The following is a 23,052-nucleotide window of genomic DNA, read 5'->3' on the forward strand; positions in this document are numbered from 1 at the left end:
ACTACCTCTTCAAATCACACAGTGCACTTTGGGGACCCCATCCTTGCAATCAATGGGGGGTGGGGGGGGGGGAGGCAAAGAGGTCAAAACCAAGAGAATAGGTGATATATTTTTTCTATAGGAAAACCCCTTTAAGAATTTTATCATGCAAAATATCTTCACAATTTGGCCACTCGTCACTCCATGAAAAAAAGCCTCTAAGATTCCTGAATTCTCACAACTATACTGAGCATAGTGTGCAAGTACTGAAATACTCTGTGCTGCAGTTAGATCGGCTCCAGTAAAATTCTACGGATAGCATTTTTCGTCTCTTGACGGGACTTACATGTAACATATGACAAGATGGTAACTGCACACACAGATGCTCGCTGTTGATACAGGATGATATACATTAAGATTCCACAAACAGCAGAATGTATACACATGTGGTGTGCGAGCGCCAAAATATTCCCCGGTGACGGTAAACAGACGCTGGAAAGTTACGTATGTCAGACCGGAGGGAAACAAATTAATAATAGATAAATATCTAAAGCTGCCGAGGTCGCATGATAGCCCGACAAGACCCATCCATCATGTTCTCCGACAGTCGTCCCTCCCCAGCTCTACAAAGCAGCTTTATATATATCAAATGAGCAAAAAAACATTCCCATTGCTTTGGTGGTGTCCAGGCCGGTTCTTCATGGCATTCTGCACCTCTGTGGCTGGCATCCTGGACACCAACTGTGCTTATTAGGCCCCGCAACATCATAGTGGCACATGAGGCTAAGTGACTGGTCCCGTAATCTACTTACTAGGCCCCACAACATCATAGAGACACATGAGGCTTAGTGACTGGGCCCATATTTTACTCACTAGGCCCCGCGACATCAAAGAAACACATGAGGCTTAGTGACTGGGCCCTTATTGTATACACTAGGATTCACGACAGACACATGAGGCTTAGTGACCAGGCCTGTATTGTGCTCACTGGGCACCGCAACGTCCTAGAGACACACAAGGCTTAGTGACCAGGCCTGTATTGTGCTCACTGGGCACCGCAACGTCCTAGAGACACACGAGGCTTAGGTGACCAGGCCCGTATTGTGCCCACTAGACCCAAAACATCATGGAGACACATGAAGCTTAGTATCCGGGCTCGAATTGTACTCACTAGGCCCTGCAACACCATAGAGGCACAATGTTTGATGACCGGGCCCATAATGTACTCTCCAGGCCTCGCGACATCATAGAGACACATGAGGTTTAGTAACCGGGCTCGTATTGTGCTCACTAGGCCCTGAGACATCAGAGACACATGAGGCTTAGTGACCAAGCCTCTATTCTGCTTACTAGGTCCTGTGACTTGCTAGGCCTGGTCACTAGGCCTCACACTAGGTCATGATACGTCAATGCCTAAAAGTGCAAGAGACACCCAAAATGCCAGCCTCAAAAGTGAAGACTGCCTTGGTCTGTGAATAATTATTGCTCAACATTTGTCCTTCCAACTAAAAGTAGCGCCAACCTTGTCCACAGGCTGCATGTGGTATTACAGCTGAGCCACACTCTCGCAATGGAGTGGATCTGTAATACTACACACAACCTTTGGACAGGAGAGGCGCTGTTTTTTTTTTTTTTTGTTAATCGTGGGTGTCTGGATCCAGGGACTCACCTTGAAGCATGCAGCGGTAGGCAGACTCTGATATGGCGTAGATGTGTGGCGGCATCTCGTGGCGCTTCTTCCCCCGGTACATCTCAATGATATTTTCTGAATAGATCGGGAGGTTCTTGTAGGGGTTGATCACCACACAGAATAACCCGGAGTAAGTCTAGACAGAGAAAATAACCGTAATTAAAAACCTCATTTATAGTAAATGCTTAGCATCCTGCCCTCATGTGCGCCAATGACAACCGTAATAATACACCATTAACTCCATAACGCCCTCATCTTAAAAAAGGAGGTATTCATTTTTCTCCAAACAGACTTTACAAAAATATAAAAAATAGTCCTCTGATAAAAGATCTGACCGTTCAGTGTATGCAGCTCCAGTGCAGGCTTATGTGTCTCCATGGTTGCTGACTACAACTTTGTGTACGCCGAGCCTGCACTGTGCAGTGTATACAGCTCCTAGGCAGACGTGGGCTCCTCCATGGTTACAGACTACAAACCAACCATTTGTGGTTTGATACTCCACCGTTTTGTGTATGCGCTTTTGCAGATCTGCATGCACAATAAAATAGAGTCTTCCCTCCCAGAATGCACCAGGGGAGATGCCCAAGTAACCACCTGCAGTCCCATGTAAAACCACAAATCTTAGAGTCAATGCAACCAGCTCAGCTTTCCTATATCTGTACCAAGATCTGATTTTTGTTAGCACGCTATAAAAAGGATCCTTTAACAGGGTCATCGACACCCCCAAAAAAAAAAAAAAAAAGCGTGAATTGGGGTGTATTCAGCCTACAGTGACACGACCCCTCAGCTCGGCTGGGAAAACTCGCTGCGATTCCTTCATCTGTTTACTCAGAGAATTCTTTCTCCATCACGACAGGCCCCGGCGGTGTGTGGGAACGGGCTGCTCGTACCGGGTGACAGCGGGGATATAACACAGCTGAGGCCATGAGGAGCGGCCGGTCCGGTGCCCGGTCACACAATCGGTGGCCAAATAAAACTCATCTCTTAAAACGATAACGCTGCAGAGAGGGCATAAGCGCAGAGCGTGGGGCAGCGGGAGAGGGGGATCGGGGGGGTGGGGGGCTATAGGCCCTGGTCCAGCGGGGTGGAGAATAATCTAGAAATGGGTATTTATGGTTCCACTACAGTGGTAACCGTGCCTGGCATCCATTAAAGCCTGAGTTATGAGAGTGGTGCCCTGCTATGCCAGTATATTGGTTGACGTGGTGATAACTACCAGTCACCACTACTGACAAGTTCAATTACAATGGTAAGAACCACACACCTAAACATATACGGTTCTGTTACCATGGTGATAACTTTCTGCCCTCAATACTACCATGACAACTAACCAGTAAAAAAACAATCATGGAGTTAACTACCCACCAACTTAGTTACCATGGTGATAAGAATTAGCAACTAGTAATGCCTCAGTTACCATGGAGATTATTACCAAGCAGCAAAGACTCAGTTACCAGCTACTACTCACTGCTTAGCTACCAAGCCACCAGACACCCAGTTTCCATGGCGATAACTACCAGCGACCAGGAAAGACTCAGTTACCAAGGTGATAACTGCAAGAACACGAATGAGTTACGACTCAGTTACCATGGTGATAACGATCAGTGACCAATCAAAGCTTATTAACAAGGTCGATAACTACCAGTAACTGCCCAGTTACCACGGTGATATCCACAGCCACAAGGTTTCCATTTTACTGACCGCGCGGGGTGACCCATCCTTTTTAGAGATATATGGACTGTCTGCAGGGACGGCTGGCAGAGCAGTCCCCCCCTGCAGTGGCCGGCCGCCATGCCGTAATTTCTAGGAAAGTGGAATGGCGCTGTTTTACGATTGGCTTAATTTGTCCCTCGTTAGTGCCGCGAGTAACGAGTCTTCCTCAGGAGCCCGGGCGTCAGGAGGGGGAGAATTACAGAGAAATTCCTGCTCTATAAACCGCGGGTTACCGAAAGTGAAAACACGTGTTGTCGTCTGCTGCGATGTAGCAGAGCCCGCTGCCCCATCACCGGCCATCTGACAGTGGGGGAAGGATGTGTGGCCAGGTGTGCAGGAAGGGCCATTGTATATGTGCGCACGTGCGGAAGAGACGGGAGAGGGGACAATACAATACAATACAGGGGGATGGGGGGGGGGGGGGGGGGAAGCTCGGCCAGGTGCATAGGGACTAATTATAGACTCCGAATTGTGGGGAGGGGGCAAAAGATAAACGTGAGGATCAGGACCCTCTTTACTTTTGAATGTCAAATTTCTGATTTTCAAGATCTCCGCTTGCTGTCCCTGAACGCGAACATTCATTTTTAATCCAGAGACCCAGGGTTTGGTACCATTATACCTGTTTTTTTTCCCGTCCTCTGAGCAATTTGGTCATATAATGAAAAGAACATGCTCCAAATCACAGTCTACGGCCAGAGATCATCTGAAAAAGTCTAATAAGTAACAACACTACATTATATTTCAACGCTCAAGCTTTATTTTGTAAGATCTATGCCTATAACATGTGTTGGGGTGTCTGAAACCTACAAGAGTGTAATGGAGCATTGTTGCCATAAGGTCACATACACACACATTGGCCACCGTCAGACAAACTTTAAATGCTCATTCTGCAGAAATGGTGTCTTGCCCTTTAAGGCTGGTACCCGCCGGGTGCGCTGCACATTTTCTGCGCCCGCCGCCCCGCAGTCTGTGTGTTTCCTGACATTCCAGCACAGAAGGATTGAGCTGCGGAGATTACATTCAGGAAACCCTCTGAAGACTGTCAGCCCCGCTGTTTAAAATACCGGCCCCCGACACCCTATATTGCGAGGCTTGTTGGTTTTGGCACCAAGTAGAGCGCTGAGAAATGCGGCGAGAGACAGAAAACCTCCTTTTTGGAAAAATGTCAAGAACCGATCAAGGGATGGAGTCCCGTTATTGAAGAAGGTCCACAGCCGCCTGGTTAAAGAACCCGACCGGTACGGGATCGAACAGGTCCAGTAAGTACATAGTCTGACCACTGGCTAAATGTTTAAGACGCGTGACAACCATATTAATAGCAAAATTAAATGTGGTCCTAAAGGTGGTCAAGTCCCCTCCCCCACAAGAGCAGTGTCACGCTCTATCAAATGTAAAAAATGTGCCTGTGATGCCTCACGGGGCACCAATAGGGCATTTGTTACATCTGGATCTCTAGGCTGATACATCTGACCTGCACCGATACATTGTAGCAAACCCTCAGTTGTGAGATCAGCTACAAGACTCTTCCCATTTGCTGGCAGCAAGCAGAGGTCTTGAAAATAGCGGGGAATAAAGGAAACAGACTGATCACCTGTACACGTTCCCATTGATCTGGATTAGTGGCGGTGCTGCTGTCACTGCGAATCGCTACAAGTCTTAAAGGGACGGAAGGCATTTTTTTAAGTCACCATTCAGGATATGTCTGCGCTTCCCAGAAGGAAGTTTACCTATAGGGGTTCTCAGAGCAAGAAGCCTACAAAATAGGTTTTAAAAAAAGCATTAACTATTTGATCACCTGCTGGTCCGATGGATCCGGCCCGGCCTGCTGCACCAATGACATCACATCCTTTGGTTAGGATCAGGGAAATGATGGATGTGACGTCGTTGCTGTAGGAATAGGTAAATTCTCATTTTACCCTATTTTTTGTGCTTGGGAAAATCCAAGACTGCCCCTTTAAATTGTGTGTCTATATGCGGTTATTGATGCAGATGGTGATATTCCATAAAGTATGTTTACACACGGTCGTCCTGCCGTTCAGGAGGCAAGTCATTATAGGGCTCTATACATTAGCGGGGGACTGGCCCTTTAAATAGGAATCAATCATCGGAGCGTCCCCGGTGATGGATGGTCTCTGCAGTAAGGGAAATAAACACATATTGGATCAGGAATGTGCGTCTTCTGCAGAGCGAGTGGAGGGAAGCCGTTTATCAGCGAGGAATGCTGGAATGTGTCGTACCCTGGCCCCGCGCCAAGGACACACACATACCACCCGGCGCTCACCCACCAAAGCCCACGGCCAGATGGGGCGAAGTATCAATCCAGTATTCCCAGTCTGCCAGTACTGAGCTGGAGAAGATTTACTATGTACTTCAGAGCTGGAATCGCGCCTGGAACAAAGACAATCATTGGGATTAGACCAATGACATAGACTGGGATATTAATGGAGGCCGCGCGGCTATGGCAGACGGTAAAGTGATGGGGCCGAAAAGCCGCTATAAATCTCCGGCCTTTTATGGTCTATGATGAGAATATGACCAAAGAATCCAACCGTCCTCCGAACCCCAGGGAGCGATTCACCCCACTGAGGAGAAGAGGCCGTCTACCGGCAGCTTAAAGGGCTCCTCCTGAGGAAAACCAAAACCATCTGCAATGTTCTCATTTACAAGAGGTTCCAATTCTTCCCTATTTTCAAAAACTCTGCTTGCTTTGTGAAGGCAGCTCTGGATGTAACTAGAGTCGAATCTAGCTCAAAAAGGCTGGATCAATGGTGTGTAGGCCTAAAAACAACATCTCCCAGCATGCCACAGGATGGAGACTGAGGTGTAACCCTGGAGGGCCATAGACAGAGCGAGAGTGAAGATCAATTGGCTTGGCCACACCAGGCCGTCATCTACTGTCCTACAAGGGATGCCCCACTCCCATGCGCCTTTTTAATGGGCCAGAGGGATCGACATTCAAACCCACTCCATTTCCAATTATCCAGAGGGCAGGAGCCGCTTGAACAGGGCACCCTGGGGTTGTTTTGAAGTCTGTTGGCTAAAGAGGGGGACTTTACGTCTTGGTGCCCTGTTATTTAGATTCCCCAGGTCTTCTTCAGACCTTATGTCCAAGGGAGCTTCAAGAGGTTTTGGCCTTGATTCCTCAATAGTGATCCTCAGCCAGCTTTCCTCTCAATGGGGGTGGAGAACCTAACCGAGAGCTGAAATGGATTCACATAGGTGGTGATGTTAGGGAGGTGGGAACCCCTCAATCATTCGTGATACACAAGTGTGGCTTCCCTCCTCGTGGCCAGTCACTCCGCGCTGTCTTCATTTCACAACGCCAGGAGTGCGATTCTCAAATCTCTGCGAGCAGGAAGTGCCGAACCTCACCCCGACATATCTGTGGCTAAAAAAGGGAAGGACTGTGGTTGTGTGCTGAGGACGTCCAGCCGTACCCCGCTGTATAAGTATAGGGATGGACTAGGGCGGCTGTCACTCTGTGGGCTGAGGCAAGAATGTGCATTTTTAGGACTCTCTTTTGGCGAGAAGGGTTAGGAAATTGCATTAATAGCACTTACAAGTATGTTATACTCTTGTCACATCCAAAGCGGATTTAAAAAAAAACAAAACAAAAAACTGGGAATTAGACTGCTAGCGACAATTGTGGAAGAACATGGCTGTGTTCACTTTCCCTGCAGTGCCCCCACAGGGGAAAAGTAGTATTACATTGTTTGTATTCACATCAGTGGGCTGTCTGTAAGCACAGGACAGGTCCTCCGTTAAGATGCTTTTTGTAACTGCTATTCACCGTGGATCCTGACTTGAGGGCCAGAAGAGGTTTTTTTTCTAACCTTAAAAAGGGAATCTCACCAGATTTGGTTATACAGTACACGTTAGAACGCTGTATATAAAAGAGCCCACTGGTGGTGGTCGCAGCTTATAGTCACCAAATCTGGTGACAGGTCCCCTTTAAGATGTCCACCCTTACTTTGGACTTCTAGAAATACTCTATGCTTGAGGAGAGCGCCGCCCTGAGGAGAGCGCCGCCCTGAGGAGAGCGCCGCCCTGAGGAGAGCGCCGCCCTGAGGAGAGCGCCGCCCTGAGGAGAGCGCCGCCCTGAGGAGAGCGCCGCCCTGAGGAGAGCGCCGCCCTGAGGAGAGCGCCGCCCTCCCCCACCCCCCCAAAAAAACAACCCCTTGGCAACAAATAACTGTAAAAGTCATAAAAGCACCTCTGGATGTGAATGGAGCACACATTTTAACTTGTAATTGGAAAGTTATTTTCAAGTCTCTTTACAATAGTGTGTGTGTAGTAGAGCGAAGGAGCACTTTTATCCTCACCATACAATAATGCCCCAGATTGGATGCCCAGTCGCCGCCCCATTCATTTTCTAAGGGGGCCGCTGAATATAGCCGGAGCGCAGCTCCAGGAATGAATGGAGCAGCAGTTGAGGTAAAGGTGCCCCTTTCAGCCAGTGGTCGAAATCTGTCATCTTATGGATTGGTGACAACTTATTTTCACAACTTCAAGCTATTTTTTTTATTTTTAATCAGGTCACATATTTAAGTATTGCAAAACTTTTTTGGGAGACGCTGCTTATCCGCAGTCCAACTTTTTGATATGTTAAGAAGAGCCAAAAGTAGTTGCCAAAAGTGCAAACGTCAATGAGAAAGGGGTAGGTGGTGCTGCTATCAAAAAACACGCCATGATGGTATAGTAATAAGGTCCCTTTAAGAGAAGCTTGACGTAACCAGTTTCTATACACGGTCAGGACTTGGTAATTGAGATTCACCGGGAACTGGAGGACTAAGCGGTGATACCTTGTATACCCGGAGAGTGGGGGGGGGGGGGGGGCGCGCTACAGACAAAATCATATGGAGGATCTCCTGCTAACCAGAATGGTTGACCATGATGATCCTTTACTCTGGGGGGCTCTACAGGCTGAGCAGGGATCTTTATGGGGGGGGGGGGGGGGGGGAAGAAAACCCTTTTCTTCGGACCTACAGGAAAGAGCGTTTCCTCACATGCCAGATCCCTCTTTTCAAGACTGACAATCCAGGAGGATGTTTTCAGTTCCCTCGGAATTCATCAAATAAAAAGGTCTTCAAAAAAAAAAAAAAAAAAAAAAAAAAAAAAGGCAAAAGGAAATCAGAAGGCGAAGACGACAAACACTCACGAAATCTGGTGTTCTAAACATTGTGGTCACGGATGAGAAATTCCTAAAAATGTGACCCCCCCCCCCCCCCCCATCACCACCACCACTCTGCTAGAACTTAAAGGGAACCTGTCAGCAGAAATTTTGCACTAAACCTCTTATGGGCGGCGCTTTGATTTTCATTACCAAGCAACCGCCCATAATCGCGTGACCGCGCTTTCCCCCTCTGCCTCCTTCGTAATGCGCAAGCGCGAGCCTGCTGACCGCACGTTACCTCTTTCCCATCTTGCTCTGAGGCAGGAAATAGAGATGGGAGGAGCGCGGAGCAGGACACCACCGATCAGGATTAGACGCAGGAGGCAGAGGGGGAAAGTGCGGTCACGCAATTATGGGCGGTCACTTGGTAATGAAAATCAAAGCGCCACCCATAACCTAAAGCCTGCGCACATGTGCTCATCCACGAGAGATAGGCACTGGGCATGCGCGGGGACCTCTGGAGCACTGGGCGGCGTCCATAGCTATGGAAATGAGCGATGGGGGACGGCCTAAAGCGGCAGGAGGCAGGATAACGGACACCAGGCAGCCCGCCCCCGTGTACCATTTACAGTGTCTGAATATAAAAAAGGTACCGCTTTATAAAGTCTTTATTTTGGTCAGAAAGGGGGCACAAGAACAGGAACATTGTTAGAATGCAGCCGAGGAGCTGCAGAGGGGGAAACGTTTATGTTTAGTGCAAAATTTCTGCTGACAGGTTCCCTTTAAAGTATGATGAAACCCCTTTCTAATATGCATGTTGGGAGGGTGTGTTGGGGGTGCCCGCTGCACTGAACCCCTTCCATAGAATATCTCAATGGCACAATGCAATACTAAGTTTCTCCAGTAGTGGCCACTGCACCTTCTCCTTGATAGCCGGAATGACTGAAGCCAGACCCCTCTGTGGTCAACGGATCAGTCTGGGATTGCACACTAGTCAGTCCATTCCTGAAACACGCCACCAGGACTGGTTCTGAAAATCAGAACTTAGGATATTGGTAGAAAGGTCTTTTTCAACAAAGCATGAAGCCTAAATACATCTATGTAGAACCTTTTGAAATGGAGATGCCCTTGAAATGAGACCACAAAAGGTGATCCATAGAGGAGAAGGATCAGCTTCATTTCTCCTCCTCCCCGGCAGGTTTATTAGGTCATGGTAAAGCAATTCTGAAGGCAATGCTGCCCCTCCGCGAGCTGCCGCTTATCTACTGCTGCAGATAAGCGCTCTCCATGGATTCCTCCAGACGCAGACTGAAATAGAAAAGTGACAGACGTCTGCTTTCCATAGCGTTCAGCGTCTCCGCCTGGCGGCTTATCTGCCTGGCAAGCACTCGCCATTCCTCGGCCCGATGACTGCCTCCATTCCTTACCTCTGACAGTGCATTCTCGGGCAGACCACAACCATTCCTTGCAATGTCTTGCCCACAGAAAGCTCGCCATACATCCGGAAAAGCTTTATAGGAATGGATATGGGGAGGAAGACGTAATGGAAGAGACGTATCAATTAGAAGGACATGGAAAAGAGGAGATGGGTACTGCGGTTGTGCTTAATAATGCATGGAGCATTCCTAGAGGTCCAAAAGGGAGGGGTGGACATCTTAAAGGGATTGCCAAGGCTAGAAAAAACAAGAACATCTTCTATCCCAGTAGTGAATTCTGGGGACACTTGTTAATGGCTTGATAAAGGCCCTGTGTTGGCCAAAACACTACAAGAAGAGGTTTCAGGGGCTTGGATCTCTTGGTTCTTCGTGAATTCTGGGTCAGGATCCCCGGTGACTAGCAGTTACAAAAACCATGTCTCTCTGGAGGACCTGTCCTGCGTTACACAGACAACCCATTGATGTGAATATAGGCAGTGTAATACTTTTCCCCTGTGGGGGCACTGCAGGGAAAGTGAACACTTATAGCCATGTTCTTACACAATCGATCCAGCAAGGAGTCATTATAAATCAGTTAAAGAACAGAGATATATATATATATATATATATATATATAGTGCTGTACCCCTTTAAACATTGTGCTCCTTAAGTGCATATAGTAAGCAGACACTTCAGGAGGACGGGGCCTCTCAGAAACGTTACCCTCTGTACAGTGACTACAAATAAGATGATCCCACAAACCATCATTAAAACCACTGCTCATTGTGTCCGAGAAAGCGTGAAGTCGTGAAATCCGTCCCGGCCCAAAGAGCCACGCCGTCACCCCGTCCCGGCCCAAAGAGCCACACCGTCACCCTGTCCCGGCCCAAAGAGCCACGCCGTCACCCCGTCCCGGCCCAAAGAGCCACGCCGTCACCCCGTCCCGGCCCAAAGAGCCACGCCGTCACCCCGTCCCGGCCTAAAGAGCCACGCCGCCCCTCCCTGCTGGAAACTATGAGTTTCCTGTCCCCGTGTGTACTTTTGGGAAGCCATTTAATGCGTACACTTCTGCCCACTATTTGTGTCACACAGGTAAAAACGTCTGTTGTAGGTCCAGAACGCCTTTAGGTCTCCACTTTCCCAGTAAGAAACATGGATTCCAGAGCCCCTCCAAAACAGACAGTAACACATCTCTGTCTTGATGACGAAACCCGCACAACCACAAAAGGACCCACATATGGCATTTCCAAAAGGTATACCCTCTTATTTAAAGACACTGTTGACATCAAAAGCTCAGAAAAAGGATGTCACACCCTGCTGCAGTGCGTTCATAGCCTGCCCCTTTAAGTCAAACATCCTCCAACATATAAATATGCATGCGTGTGTGTCATTACCTAATGTGTGGGTATTGATTAGAAAGCGCCCTATTGGGTTCTGCAGCAATAAGGAATAATGACTAATCCTCTACATGGAAAACGCTCTCCGTGCTGACAGCCGCTCAAAATCCGGGGCGGATGACGAGGCTGTTTATGTGATTGCAGATGGGAACTTGGCTCCGATAGCTACTAGGTGACCCTGGAAAAGCGCACCATTAAATATAAAGGCAGTCAGTGCACAAAGTCCGCAGAAGCCGGTATGTGACGGCCCCCAGACGTGACCCCAATGGTAAATATTTGGTTTAATTAGAAGCTAGAAATAAAAAAATTGGCGTTTCTGCAAATCCTCGGAAGGAAGTTGCGGCTACAGAGGGATTTATCTGATATTGTTACATGGTAAGTAAAATATTTTGAATTTGTGAAAAAAAATAAATAAATAAAAAAGTTATATATGCACACTGTGTAATATATTATTAAATATATATACAGTTAGGTCCAGAAATATTTGGACAGTGACACAATTTTCGCGAGTTGAACTCTGCATGCCACCACATTGGATTTGAAATGAAACCTCTACAACAGAATTCAAGTGCAGATTGTAACGTTTAATTTGAAGGTTTGAACAAAAATATCTGATAGAAATTGTAGGAATTGTACACATTTCTTTCCAAACACTCCACATTTTAGGAGGTCAAAAGTAATTGGACAAATAAACCAAACCCAAACAAAATATTTTTATTTTCAATATTTTGTTGTGAATCCTTTGGAGGCAATCACTGCCTTAAGTCTGGAACCCATGGACATCACCAAACGCTGGGTTTCCTCCTTCTTAATGCTTTGCCAGGCCTTTACAGCCGCAGCCTTCAGGTCTTGCTTGTTTGTGGGTCTTTCCGTCTTAAGTCTGGATTTGAGCAAGTGAAATGCATGCTCAATTGGGTTAAGATCTGGTGATTGACTTGGCCATTGCAGAATGTTCCACTTTTTTGCACTCATGAACTCCTGGGTAGCTTTGGCTGTATGCTTGGGGTCATTGTCCATCTGTACTATGAAGTGCCGTCCGATCAACTTTGCGGCATTTGGCTGAATCTGGGCTGAAAGTATATCCCGGTACACTTCAGAATTCATCCGGCTACTCTTGTCTGCTGTTATGTCATCAATAAGCACAAGTGACCCAGTGCCATTGAAAGCCATGCATGCCCATGCCATCACGTTGCCTCCACCATGTTTTACAGAGGATGTGGTGTGCCTTGGATCATGTGCCGTTCCCTTTCTTCTCCAAACTTTTTTCTTCCCATCATTCTGGTACAGGTTGATCTTTGTCTCATCTGTCCATAGAATACTTTTCCAGAACTGAGCTGGCTTCATGAGGTGTTTTTCAGCAAATTTAACTCTGGCCTGTCTATTTTTGGAATTGATGAATGGTTTGCATCTAGATGTGAACCCTTTGTATTTACTTTCATGGAGTCTTCTCTTTACTGTTGACTTAGAGACAGATGCATCTACTTCACTGAGAGTGTTCTGGACTTCAGTTGATGTTGTGAACGGGTTCTTCTTCACCAAAAAAAGTATGCGGCGATCATCCACCACTGTTGTCATCCGTGGATGTCCAGGCCTTTTTGAGTTCCCAAGCTCACCAGTCAATTCCTTTTTTCTCAGAATGTACCCGACTGTTGATTTTGCTACTCCAAGCATGTCTGCTATCTCTCTGATGGATTTTTTCTTTTTTTTCAGCCTCAGGATGTTCTGCTTCACCTCAATTGAGAGTTCCTTAGACCGCATGTTGTCTGGTCACAGCAACAGCTTCCAAATGCAAAACCACACACCTGTAATCAACCCCAGACCTTTTAACTACTTCATTGATTACAGGTTAACGAGGGAGACGTCTTCAGAGTTAATTGCAGCCCTTAGAGTCCCTTGTCTAATTACTTTTGGTCCCTTTAAAAAGAGGAGGCTATGCATTACAGAGCTATGATTCCTAAACCCTTTCTCCGATTTGGATGTGAAAACTCTCATATTGCAGCTGGGACTGTGCACTTTCAGCCCATATTATATATATAATTGTATTTCTGAACATGTTTTTGTAAACAGCTAAAATAAAACTTGTGTCACTGTCCAAATATTTCTGGACCTAACTGTATTGTATATACACACACACAGCATCTAGAAAATATATATCTATATCTCTATATATATCTATCTCTCTCTATCTCTCTATATATCCACATTTTTATTTTAATCATCACAGGGTTCGTCCCGCCTGTGCAAACATTGGGACCCCTTCCGATTCAGAGAATGAGGTATGAGGTACCCCAAATGCTCCCTTCATTTTCTAAGGGATAACTCTGCTACATCTAGCAATCCCATAGAGCATGAATGGAGGGGCCTCCGCTCCATCACTATGGGTCATGTAAGTCTTGTTCTCGGATTTGGCGAGGATCCCATTACCCTTTAGATGGGAAAAATCCTTTAACTAGGAGACACAGAGTGCCTCACGTCTTGAGGTCATCATTTCCTTGAGTTTTTACACCCATATTTTGACAGTGTCCCAGCCCGAGATCCTGATGGCCCCGTTATCAAGAGGAGAAGAGCATCGACCTGACATTTTCGGCACATCCTATGCCTTTAACCTATTCCCAACATAGATTTTTAAGAAGATTTTTTATTACTTTGTACTGTATTTATTAGTCCCCTTTAGGGGACTTGAACCTGTGGTCATCTGATCACTTAATCCATACACAGCAATACCACCGTACTGCTCTATATAGGGAGTGTCAAGGTCTCCTATGAACGCCAACTAGAAGCCGTCCTTCACAGGAGTATCATCATGGCAGGCACATGGGTCTTAATCACACCCCCAGCTGTCATCGAAAGTCATCAGTGCCTCGCGATTACGTCACGGGCATGTCGAGAATAACTCGCCCCCCGCTGGCGCAGAGTAAATGCCACTGTCAAAGATTGACGGCAGCATATAACAGATTAACTGCTGTGGGCTGAGCATCAATGGCAGGGATCATGCATATGATGCAATTGTACGTCAGTGAAGGGGTTAAACTGTGGAAGCCGGGACGCAGGGTGTGAGGCAAATCCCGGGATATGAAGATGAATTATGACTCCAGTCATAATCTCTCATCACTCCCTGGCAGTGCCCCTCCCTTCTTGTTCTCAATGTCCAGCATCTGTGAAGGTGTTACACCTCCATGGCCATGTCCTGTGATATGGAAATGAGGTGGTGTGGGAACAATGGACACAGGATGACTCCCTGCCGTCCCCCTGTAACAAGAGTTGTATCTCATTAGCAAGGCTATGGAAATAGCCAGACAGAACGACTCCAGTAAAAAATGGTTCATATCTCGCAAGCCATATTTCCGATAAATATGGCAACCATAAAAATGGTGTCTCCGCATGTGGACGATGCCGGCACACCCTTTTTATGGGAGCAGGACATTGGGAAATGCCCCAGGCGTGATATCAGCCAATGGGGAACTGGCAGACAGGTCATGAGTCCCCTCGTTCTGTAGCTAAATTCATAACTGTCACAATGAGAGCATTGGCGTCCGCCTACGACGCTCCCAGGCCAAGTTATGGCCATATTCCATGTTGTGGATTTTGTCCATAACTCCAGCCAGGGGTGGAGCAGTGCTCCCTGTGAGGTCACTAAGGTAGGAGGGGACCTGGATTGCCCAGGTTGATAACCCTACTTCGGCCATTTTCCAGTGGTCTTTTCGCTGGGGGCACGTGTAGGAAACATCTGTGGGAAGGATCCTAGAAACCTGGGTACAGCGCCCCCCTGTGGCCAGACGCAACAAGGTAACTGCTGGAACTGTGTATGCCTGTTTGTAACCCATGCTTTGATTGTAACTGTACTCTGACATATGTATATTCTGTAGATTCCCTATTGTATATATTGTAGTTTCTAGTGTGCTTTAGGCTGATTAAATTATATAATTAATCTTGGGCTGTTCTGTTATCTCGATCTTGAATCCCACGTCTGTGTGTTCGGCTAATAGTTACCGTAAATCGGTTGGTGGCAGCGAATTGTGCCAAGGATTATTGTGGGGAGGCCAGTGAGATTCGGGGAGATTTTATATATTCCGCCCGCGGAGGTCGGGGGAATATATACCTTACTCTCACCGGGGACCCTTCAATAATCGGCATAAGTAGTATAGCGGCCTCCTTGCTTATTGTCGGGCAATTCCATAATTGGCCTGACTATAAGAGGGGCGCTAGAGAGCGCGTCACGTGCTCTGTCTGTCGGTCGGGAGGTATAAAGGAGGGGTGACCCCCACTTGTTACCCCCCGATTGTGACGTACTGGTAGCCAGCGCGGGGGATTTCTGAGTGACCCCCCCGGTGGTTTGTGACATATTGGTGGCAAGCGGTGGGATCGAGATAATAGTGTGTGTGAGTGTGAGACCCATACTCCCAGACACTAAAGACTGCCTGCAGCAGCTGTGGCTGCTGGGGTCTTCAGACTAGCTCAACACTAGAGTGTCAGAGTGCAGATACTGTAAGGTGTGTGGAGGCATCAGGTGTCAGTTCTGTGTCAGTGACCAAAAGTCTGCAAGAATGGCTGATGGCACCAGGAGCAGAGCTATGCAACTGGCCAATGCTAAGGCAGGAGCCGAAGAGAGGGAGGACGGTGCTGTGGACAGTAATGAGGAGGTTGCCCACGAGTCCTCCAGGAGCTCGACGCCAGAAAACCGTTCTGCAGAGGACATTGCACAACCTAGCAATTATGGACAAGATGAGGAGCAGCTCACCCAAGGGTCCTCAACGAGCCAGATGCCAGCCCTCCGCTCTGCAATGGACAGTGAAGCACCAGGCTCCGCAGCGGGCCGCAGATCACCACGTGCCATTCCACCGAGCCTGGGAGGCTCGGATAGCCTTCTTCAAATGGCTATGGCCCTTCTCCAGGCTGGAGACCAGAAGGGCTACAAGGAACTCCTGGCAGAGCGCAGGGCAGAGCGGCAGGCAGCGCGTGATGCTGAGGCTGCGGAGCGGCAAGCAGCGCGTGAGGCTGAGGCTGCGGAGCGGCAGGCAGCGCGTGAAGAGCGCCAGGCAGAGCGTGACTACCAGCTGCAGCTAGCTCAGCTCCGGCCCTCATCAGCCACACGTGACCTTCAAGACACCAAACTTCCAAAGGTCCGTGTTGAGGACTTCCCAGTGCTGGAGAAGGATGGAGACTTGGACTCTTTGACTGCTTTTGAACGGACTTGCTTGCAGCACCATCTGGACAAGGAGCAGTGGGCCAAATACCTGACCCCCCGTTTAAGGGGTAAGGCCCTGGATATCCTTGGGGACTTGCCTGCTGAGGCAGATCAGGGCTACGACACCATCAAGCGGGCCCTGATCCAACAGTACAACCTCACTCCAGAGTCCTACCGCAAGAAGTTCCGGAGCCTACAGAAGGGACCAAAGGACTCCTGGGCTGACCACCGGCGGGCACTTGCCCGAGCTGCCGACCACTGGACCCAAGGCCTGCAGCTTTCCACCGGACCGGAGATCCTGGACTTGTTCATCACGGAGCAACTCTTGTGGAACTGCCCTGAGGATCTCCGCCAGTTCATCCGAGACCAGAAGCCAAAGGGGTCCACGGCTACAGCTGCCCTTGCCGATGACTACACCAACAACCGGGCCCCTGAGGCCAGGAGAGCGGCCACCAGCAGCACCTGGAGAGGGGGTAAGATGAATTCTGCGACTGCCCCACCTGCCCCTAGACTGCAGGGGGTGTCCCCCTCAACTCCCCTCTCCAGGCCCGTGGCGGAACCAAGACGGTGCCACCAGTGCAACCTACCTGGACACTTCAAGGCCATGTGCCCTCAGCGTCCCAAGGCCCCGGCTCCGTCCCCGTCCCAAGGGCCGCCCAAGGTGTATTGTGTGGGTGGGGGTGGTGGTAGGTCCCTGGACAGCTTCCAACCTGTCACCGTCGGCCGGTCTGTGACCATAGGACTGCGAGACAGCGCCTCGGAGGTGACTCTGGTGCGGCCTGAGATGGTGTCCCCCCAAGACTTGATCCCTGGAAAAACCCTCGCTGTCTCCGGGATTGGAGGCACTGACCCGGCGCTGCCTGTTGCTGACATTTATGTGGACTGGGGCGCAGGGCGAGGGGTGAGGGAGGTGGGGGTAACTGATCGGATCCCCGCAAACGTGCTACTTGGGACAGATTTGGGGCAGATAACCTCCCAGTTTGGGCCCCAACCAAGGGCTGAACCTTCAGCCCGTACTGACATGCCTCCGGACAATGTTAATGTGTTATCTATGAATGATGTAAGGGAGGAGGGAGTGAACTCTGATATTTCTGCTTGCATAGACACCATAGACACACACACAGCTGCAGCTGTGACAGGGGAGGCCAGTGAGATTCGGGAAGATATTATATATTCCGCCCGCGGAGGTCGGGGGAATATATACCCTACTCTCACCGGGGACCCTTCAATAATCGGCATAAGTAGTATAGCGGCCTCCTTGCTTATTGTCGGGCAATTCCATAATTGGCCTGACTATAAGAGGGGCGCTAGAGAGCGCGTCACGTGCTCTGTCTGTCGGTCGGGAGGTATAAAGGAGGGGTGACCCCACTTGTTACCCCCCGATTGTGACGTACTGGTAGCCAGCGCGGGGGATTTCTGAGTGACCCCCCCGGTGGTTTGTGACATATTGGTGGCAGCGGTGGGATTTCTGAGTGACCCCCCCGGTGGTTTGTGACACAGGGTTTTAAAAAGACTATAAAATAATGCATCCGTATTACGCTCACCTGGAAATAGGATTTTGTTCTTTGAACTTTGCTCTTGGGAGATCCCGAATCAGCCTAAATTATTGGAAAGTGACCATATTCTTGAGCCCATATCAAACCAAAACAACAACCCAGCGCGCACAGTTCATGGAAGCCCCCATTAAAGGACTAACGGGCACAAAAAACTGTGAAAAGATAGTGCAACTATAGCGGCCTGGCCCAAAGAAACAAAAAAGCATGCACAAATTTGGAAAAACATGGTTGCTTTCTTGCAGAAACAGTGCCACACTGTCCACAGGTAGTCTGGGGTACTGCAGCTTAGCTCTATAGAAGTTAATGGCGCGAAATAGCGATACTACACACAACCTAGGAGAAAGTGTAGCAGTGTTTAATGGAAAATATCACCATGATTTTCTAATCTAGGGCAACACAGAAGAAATTAATATCAGTCACATTCCCATATACACAAAGGGAGAAAGTTCTGACTTACGTAGATGAGCCCCGAGTAGTATCGGTCCTTTAGGTTGTGCAGGACGGAGGCCTCATTGAGGCACGTCAGCTCCGCCATGTCTTCCACCTTGGAGAACTTGGGTGGGTTCATCTTCTGGATGTCGTCTTTGTTCACCATGGCCTTCTTGCCATTCTCCGCTAGCTCCACCACCACCTCGTCACCCTTCTCCTCCTTGATGCTGGCGGCCTCAAACCCGTGCCGTTCCGATGGCACCCACACCAGCTTCTTGGCCGTCCAGTCAGCCTGTGTGGCTGGATTGTAGACCACATCGCGGTCCACGAAGAGGTATCGCTCGGGGTCATCCTGCCCCACTCTCTGAGACATTATGATTAGGAGTCTCTAGGAATCACCTACAGAGAGAAGACACAAATCAGAGTGGTAATCGGTAAGACGAGCTTAGGTACAGAGGGTCAGTAGATGGTGTATACTAGTATGTACTAGTCATGAAAAAAATAAATATTAAAAAGGGGTTATCCAGGACTTATTTTGTACGGGGCTGAGAACTAACAGGCAGGCAGTTGCTAACTACCTGCCTGTTGTGCCCAGCGACTAATTTCTGCCAGTGATCCCCCTGCTTCCGTTGACTTCACATCGACAAAACAGTATCTTCTCTTCCACTCTGCTCTGTTGACGGGACGTCTCTGCTGACTTCATGCTGCCTAACTGCGGGGAGCCGGCTGTCAATCAGCATGACATCAGCAATGACGCCTCAAAAACAGAGCAGAAGAAAAGGTGCTGCTCTGCTGAAGAGAGGAATCTCCAGCTGAGCCCATCTCTGGGCAGAACAGGCAGGTAATCAACTACCGGACTGATATTTTTGTAAGTTTGGCTAAGAACTAAGAAAACTCCTGGATAAACCCTTTAAATTTTAGCCCAGAAAAACAAATTTACAGAAGTGATCACAAAATAACGAAACTAACAATATATGGTTACCGGAAATCCACCAGACTGAAAGGTTAGGGTACCTTCACACTTTAGCGATGCAGCAGCGATCCGACCAGCGATCTGACCTGGTCAGGATCGCTGCTGCATCGCTACATGGTCGCTGGTGAGCTGTCAAACAGGCAGATCTCACCAGCGACCAGTGACCAGCCCCCAGCCAGCAGCGACGTGCAAGCGACGCTGTGCTTGCACGGAGCCGGCGTCTGGAAGCTGCGGACACTGGTAACTAAGGTAAACATCGATGTGTGCTTAACAGCGGGAGAGCAACAATAAAAAAACCAACCAGCACTGTGTGTAACGAGCAGCGATCTCACAGCAGGGGCCAGATCGCTGCTCAGTGTCACACACAGCGAGATCGCTAATGAGGTCACAAAAAACGTGACTCAGCAGCGATCTCGCTGTGTGTGAAGTACCCCTTAGTGTTGTTCTCCACCAGATGATTCTGGTAGCAGCAATCAGGACTCATCTATACGTAGATCTAACCTCATCTTTTAAATAGGAGCCGTATTATAGTAGTTATATTCTTGTACATAGGGGAAGTATTATAGTAGTTATATTCTTGTACCTAGGGGCAGTATTATAGTAGTTATATTATACATGGGGCAGTATTATAGTAGTTATATTCTTGTGCATAGGGGGAGTATTATAGCAGTTATATTCTTGTATATCAGCACAGTATTATAGTAGTTCTATTCTTGCACATAGGAGCAGTATTATAGTAGTTCTATTCTATTACATAGAGGGCTGTATTATAGTAGTTCTATTCTATTACATAGAGGGCAGTATTATAGTAGTTCTATTCTTGTACATAGGGGACAGTATTATAGTAGTTCTATTCTTGTACATTGGAGCAGTATTATAGTAGTTATATTCTTGTACATAGGAGCAGTATTATAGTAGTTATATTCTTGTACATTGGAGCAGTATTATAGTAGTTATATTCTTGTACATAGGGGGCAGTATTATAGTAGTTATTCTTCTGTGTATTTGTCCACATATATAGAAGTTGGGTATTTCGCATATGATTTTGTAGTGATGACATAATTATCAACTGTGATAGGGATTACATACAAGTAGCACTTCCCAATCAATACAAGCCACGTTTCCCACTTCCCAGGAGACATCCTACTAGGGCGAGTGTCTGGATTCTGCTGTCTCACAGTAGGGGATGTACTTAGTAATCAGGCTGGATATAGCCTTCCCATTATTACAGAGCTGGGTGACTAATGACTTCACCTGTTGCTTCTTTCCTGGCACAGCTCAGCCCTTGTAAAACTCCAGGAAGCCTATCAGTGTGTGTCATCCAATCCACTACAGAACCATAACATCATCTGACTGAACTCCGCACAGCTTTGCTTCGCACCCTCCCTCCCCAGACTCTTCTCTAAATGAACATAGTCAATCAAAATGTAGCATTGGCCATCACGGAGCCCATACTTGCCCAAGGAAAGTCCAGAACATGGTAACTGGACAACTTTTAGCCTTGAGTGCCAAATGTTTTATGAATAACGGTTACTAAAAAGTTGAGTCTTAAAGGGGTAGTCCGGTCTAGAAATAGAATGCCAATCACAAAAAGAGTCTTCTCCGTAGGACCTGATCTGTCCGGTATTGAATACACAACCATTAATATGCACGCGCTCTAAAAAGTAGAATCAAATCCGGTGATAACTGTTGGATTGGTATGGGATTCCACCTAGAGGACTCCTACTGATTTCCAAAATCGGGGGTTGAGTACCTTGTAAAAATCCCTGAGCTCCCCTAATTCTGTCTATTTTTTCCGTTTTGATCTACGTCACCCCATTACAGAGATATTCATATTTGTTGCATTCAGAGCGCAGAATGTGAAATTTCTGCTTGAGGTCCAACTGAGCGTTTCTTCAAAGTCTTCCCTAGGGGCGGACTCTTTCACCCCTCCTTCCCAGACAACACCAGTTAAAAAAGTCATGCAGCTGATCTAATAAGTCTCAGTAACTGCAATTGAAAGCTTAGGGAAGGTGTGAAAGTGCACAACCCCAAAAAAGACTGACAAAACGCCCAGTTGGTCTGCAAGCAGAGATTTCACATACCGTGCTCCAAAATGACAAATGTGAATATCTCTGCAATGGAGCGACGCAGCACAAAAGGGAAAAAAGTGGCACAATCAGAGGAGCTCGGGGATTTTACAGGGTATTTAACCTAATATTTTAGGTAAGTGACAGATCCACTTTAAATGAGCAGGGTGCTCCGAAACCCTGTGAACCAAATTTCTGCTCACCTATGGAAGAAGATTAACAAATAAATTCAACCCTATACCCTCTGACCTGGTTATACCACTTACCCATTACCTGTTACTAGCCCCCAACAAAAACTACAATGTGACTTACCCCCACTTAACACCCCATGTGCCAGTTACCGCACCTCCTCAATTATATCATGTAGTACGGCCATAGAAATTAGTAAAACGTCTACCATTGCCCTATGTGCTGGTGATGCCATGCAATGCCCAAATAACTTCCAGGACCAAAACAGGTTACCATGAGCTTGTGATGTGTAATTTGTGGGACCGTCTGGCTACTGAGGACAGTATGATACTTGGGGGGGTCCAACGTGCTTGGTTATATCCAGTATTCGAGGATACGATATTAACGATTTGTGGGGCACCAGATTTTCTGGGCGCCCCACCGATCCTAAAAAAGAAGGGGCGGCAGAACTGGAGTAGTCTACCAGACACCCACTGTAAAGCACATCAGTACCCCGGCCATAAAAGGGGGACCACCAGCTCTGCGGCCCCTTTATCAGTATTGTTGGGCAGAGAGGGTGGGGTTCCCAGAGGTCAGACTAAAGTGATGTCACTTCAAAAGGTGAGAAGACCCAAAAACCAGTAATGCCATGCCCGTCTACAAGTCATTTCAGAGGTAGGATGACCCACAAACCAGTAATGCCATACCAGTCCCTACGCCTCACCAACAGTGGGTTCTCAAACATCCCCCTGCCAGTGATACCACCAGCAAAATGCAGCTAAAAACAAGTCAAAAGCGCTGCCATCTCATGGCGGGTACGATCAGCAGGAGACTAATCAGCCCTCGGCCCCCCGCCTCGAAATATGAGAAGAATTTACAAAAAAAAAAAAAAAACTTCTTTAGGAGAAGAAGAAGAAGAATTCAATCCTTGATTGGAAATAATTTGTATAATAACGATTATAAGGTCGGGCAGATTACACGCAGGGCGACGTTACCATAAAGCGGGCGTAATACCCGCTACCTAATAATCCGGATACAGACACATGCAGGTTAATACGACTAAGAGCGGCCCCAGACCCTATAGGAAATGGGGAGCGTATGGCTGCTGCAGACAAATGAAGGGGGGTGACAGCCGGGTGCAGATTTTTGGGGCAGGATGGGTACATGGGGGATAGCCGTATGTTCCTGTAGGAGGTGGGGGGCAGAGAGGAGGGGGCTACACAGCAGAGGAGGACCCACCGAGCGCATGGAAGCTGCAAGTCATGATGTAGACGGCTCTTTGTTCCCCACGAGCTGCTGGAATAAGATCTGAGCAGCCGCCCACCCAGCGCTGGGTAACTGTTCTCCACACTTGTTCCTCGGAAT

The 23,052-nt window shown here is 48.0% G+C and overlaps 1 protein-coding gene across 2 annotated transcripts in view; it reads right to left on the bottom strand.

The window, feature by feature from the left end:
* MYH10 (myosin heavy chain 10) overlaps positions 1-23,052 on the bottom strand; it is a 123,441-nt gene that overhangs the window by 97,525 nt on the left and 2,864 nt on the right. For both annotated transcript variants that reach the window (XM_075350752.1, XM_075350751.1), the window contains exons 2-3: positions 18,506-18,876; positions 1,649-1,805 (exon numbers count right to left, since the gene is read on the bottom strand). In XM_075350752.1, coding sequence (XP_075206867.1) covers positions 1,649-1,805; positions 18,506-18,850 — 502 coding nt within the window. In that variant the 5' untranslated portion in view covers positions 18,851-18,876. The remainder of the gene's footprint in view (positions 1-1,648; positions 1,806-18,505; positions 18,877-23,052) is intronic.

This window comes from Anomaloglossus baeobatrachus, chromosome 5 (assembly GCF_048569485.1).
Source record: "Anomaloglossus baeobatrachus isolate aAnoBae1 chromosome 5, aAnoBae1.hap1, whole genome shotgun sequence".
NCBI classification, from domain to species: domain Eukaryota; kingdom Metazoa; phylum Chordata; class Amphibia; order Anura; family Aromobatidae; genus Anomaloglossus; species Anomaloglossus baeobatrachus.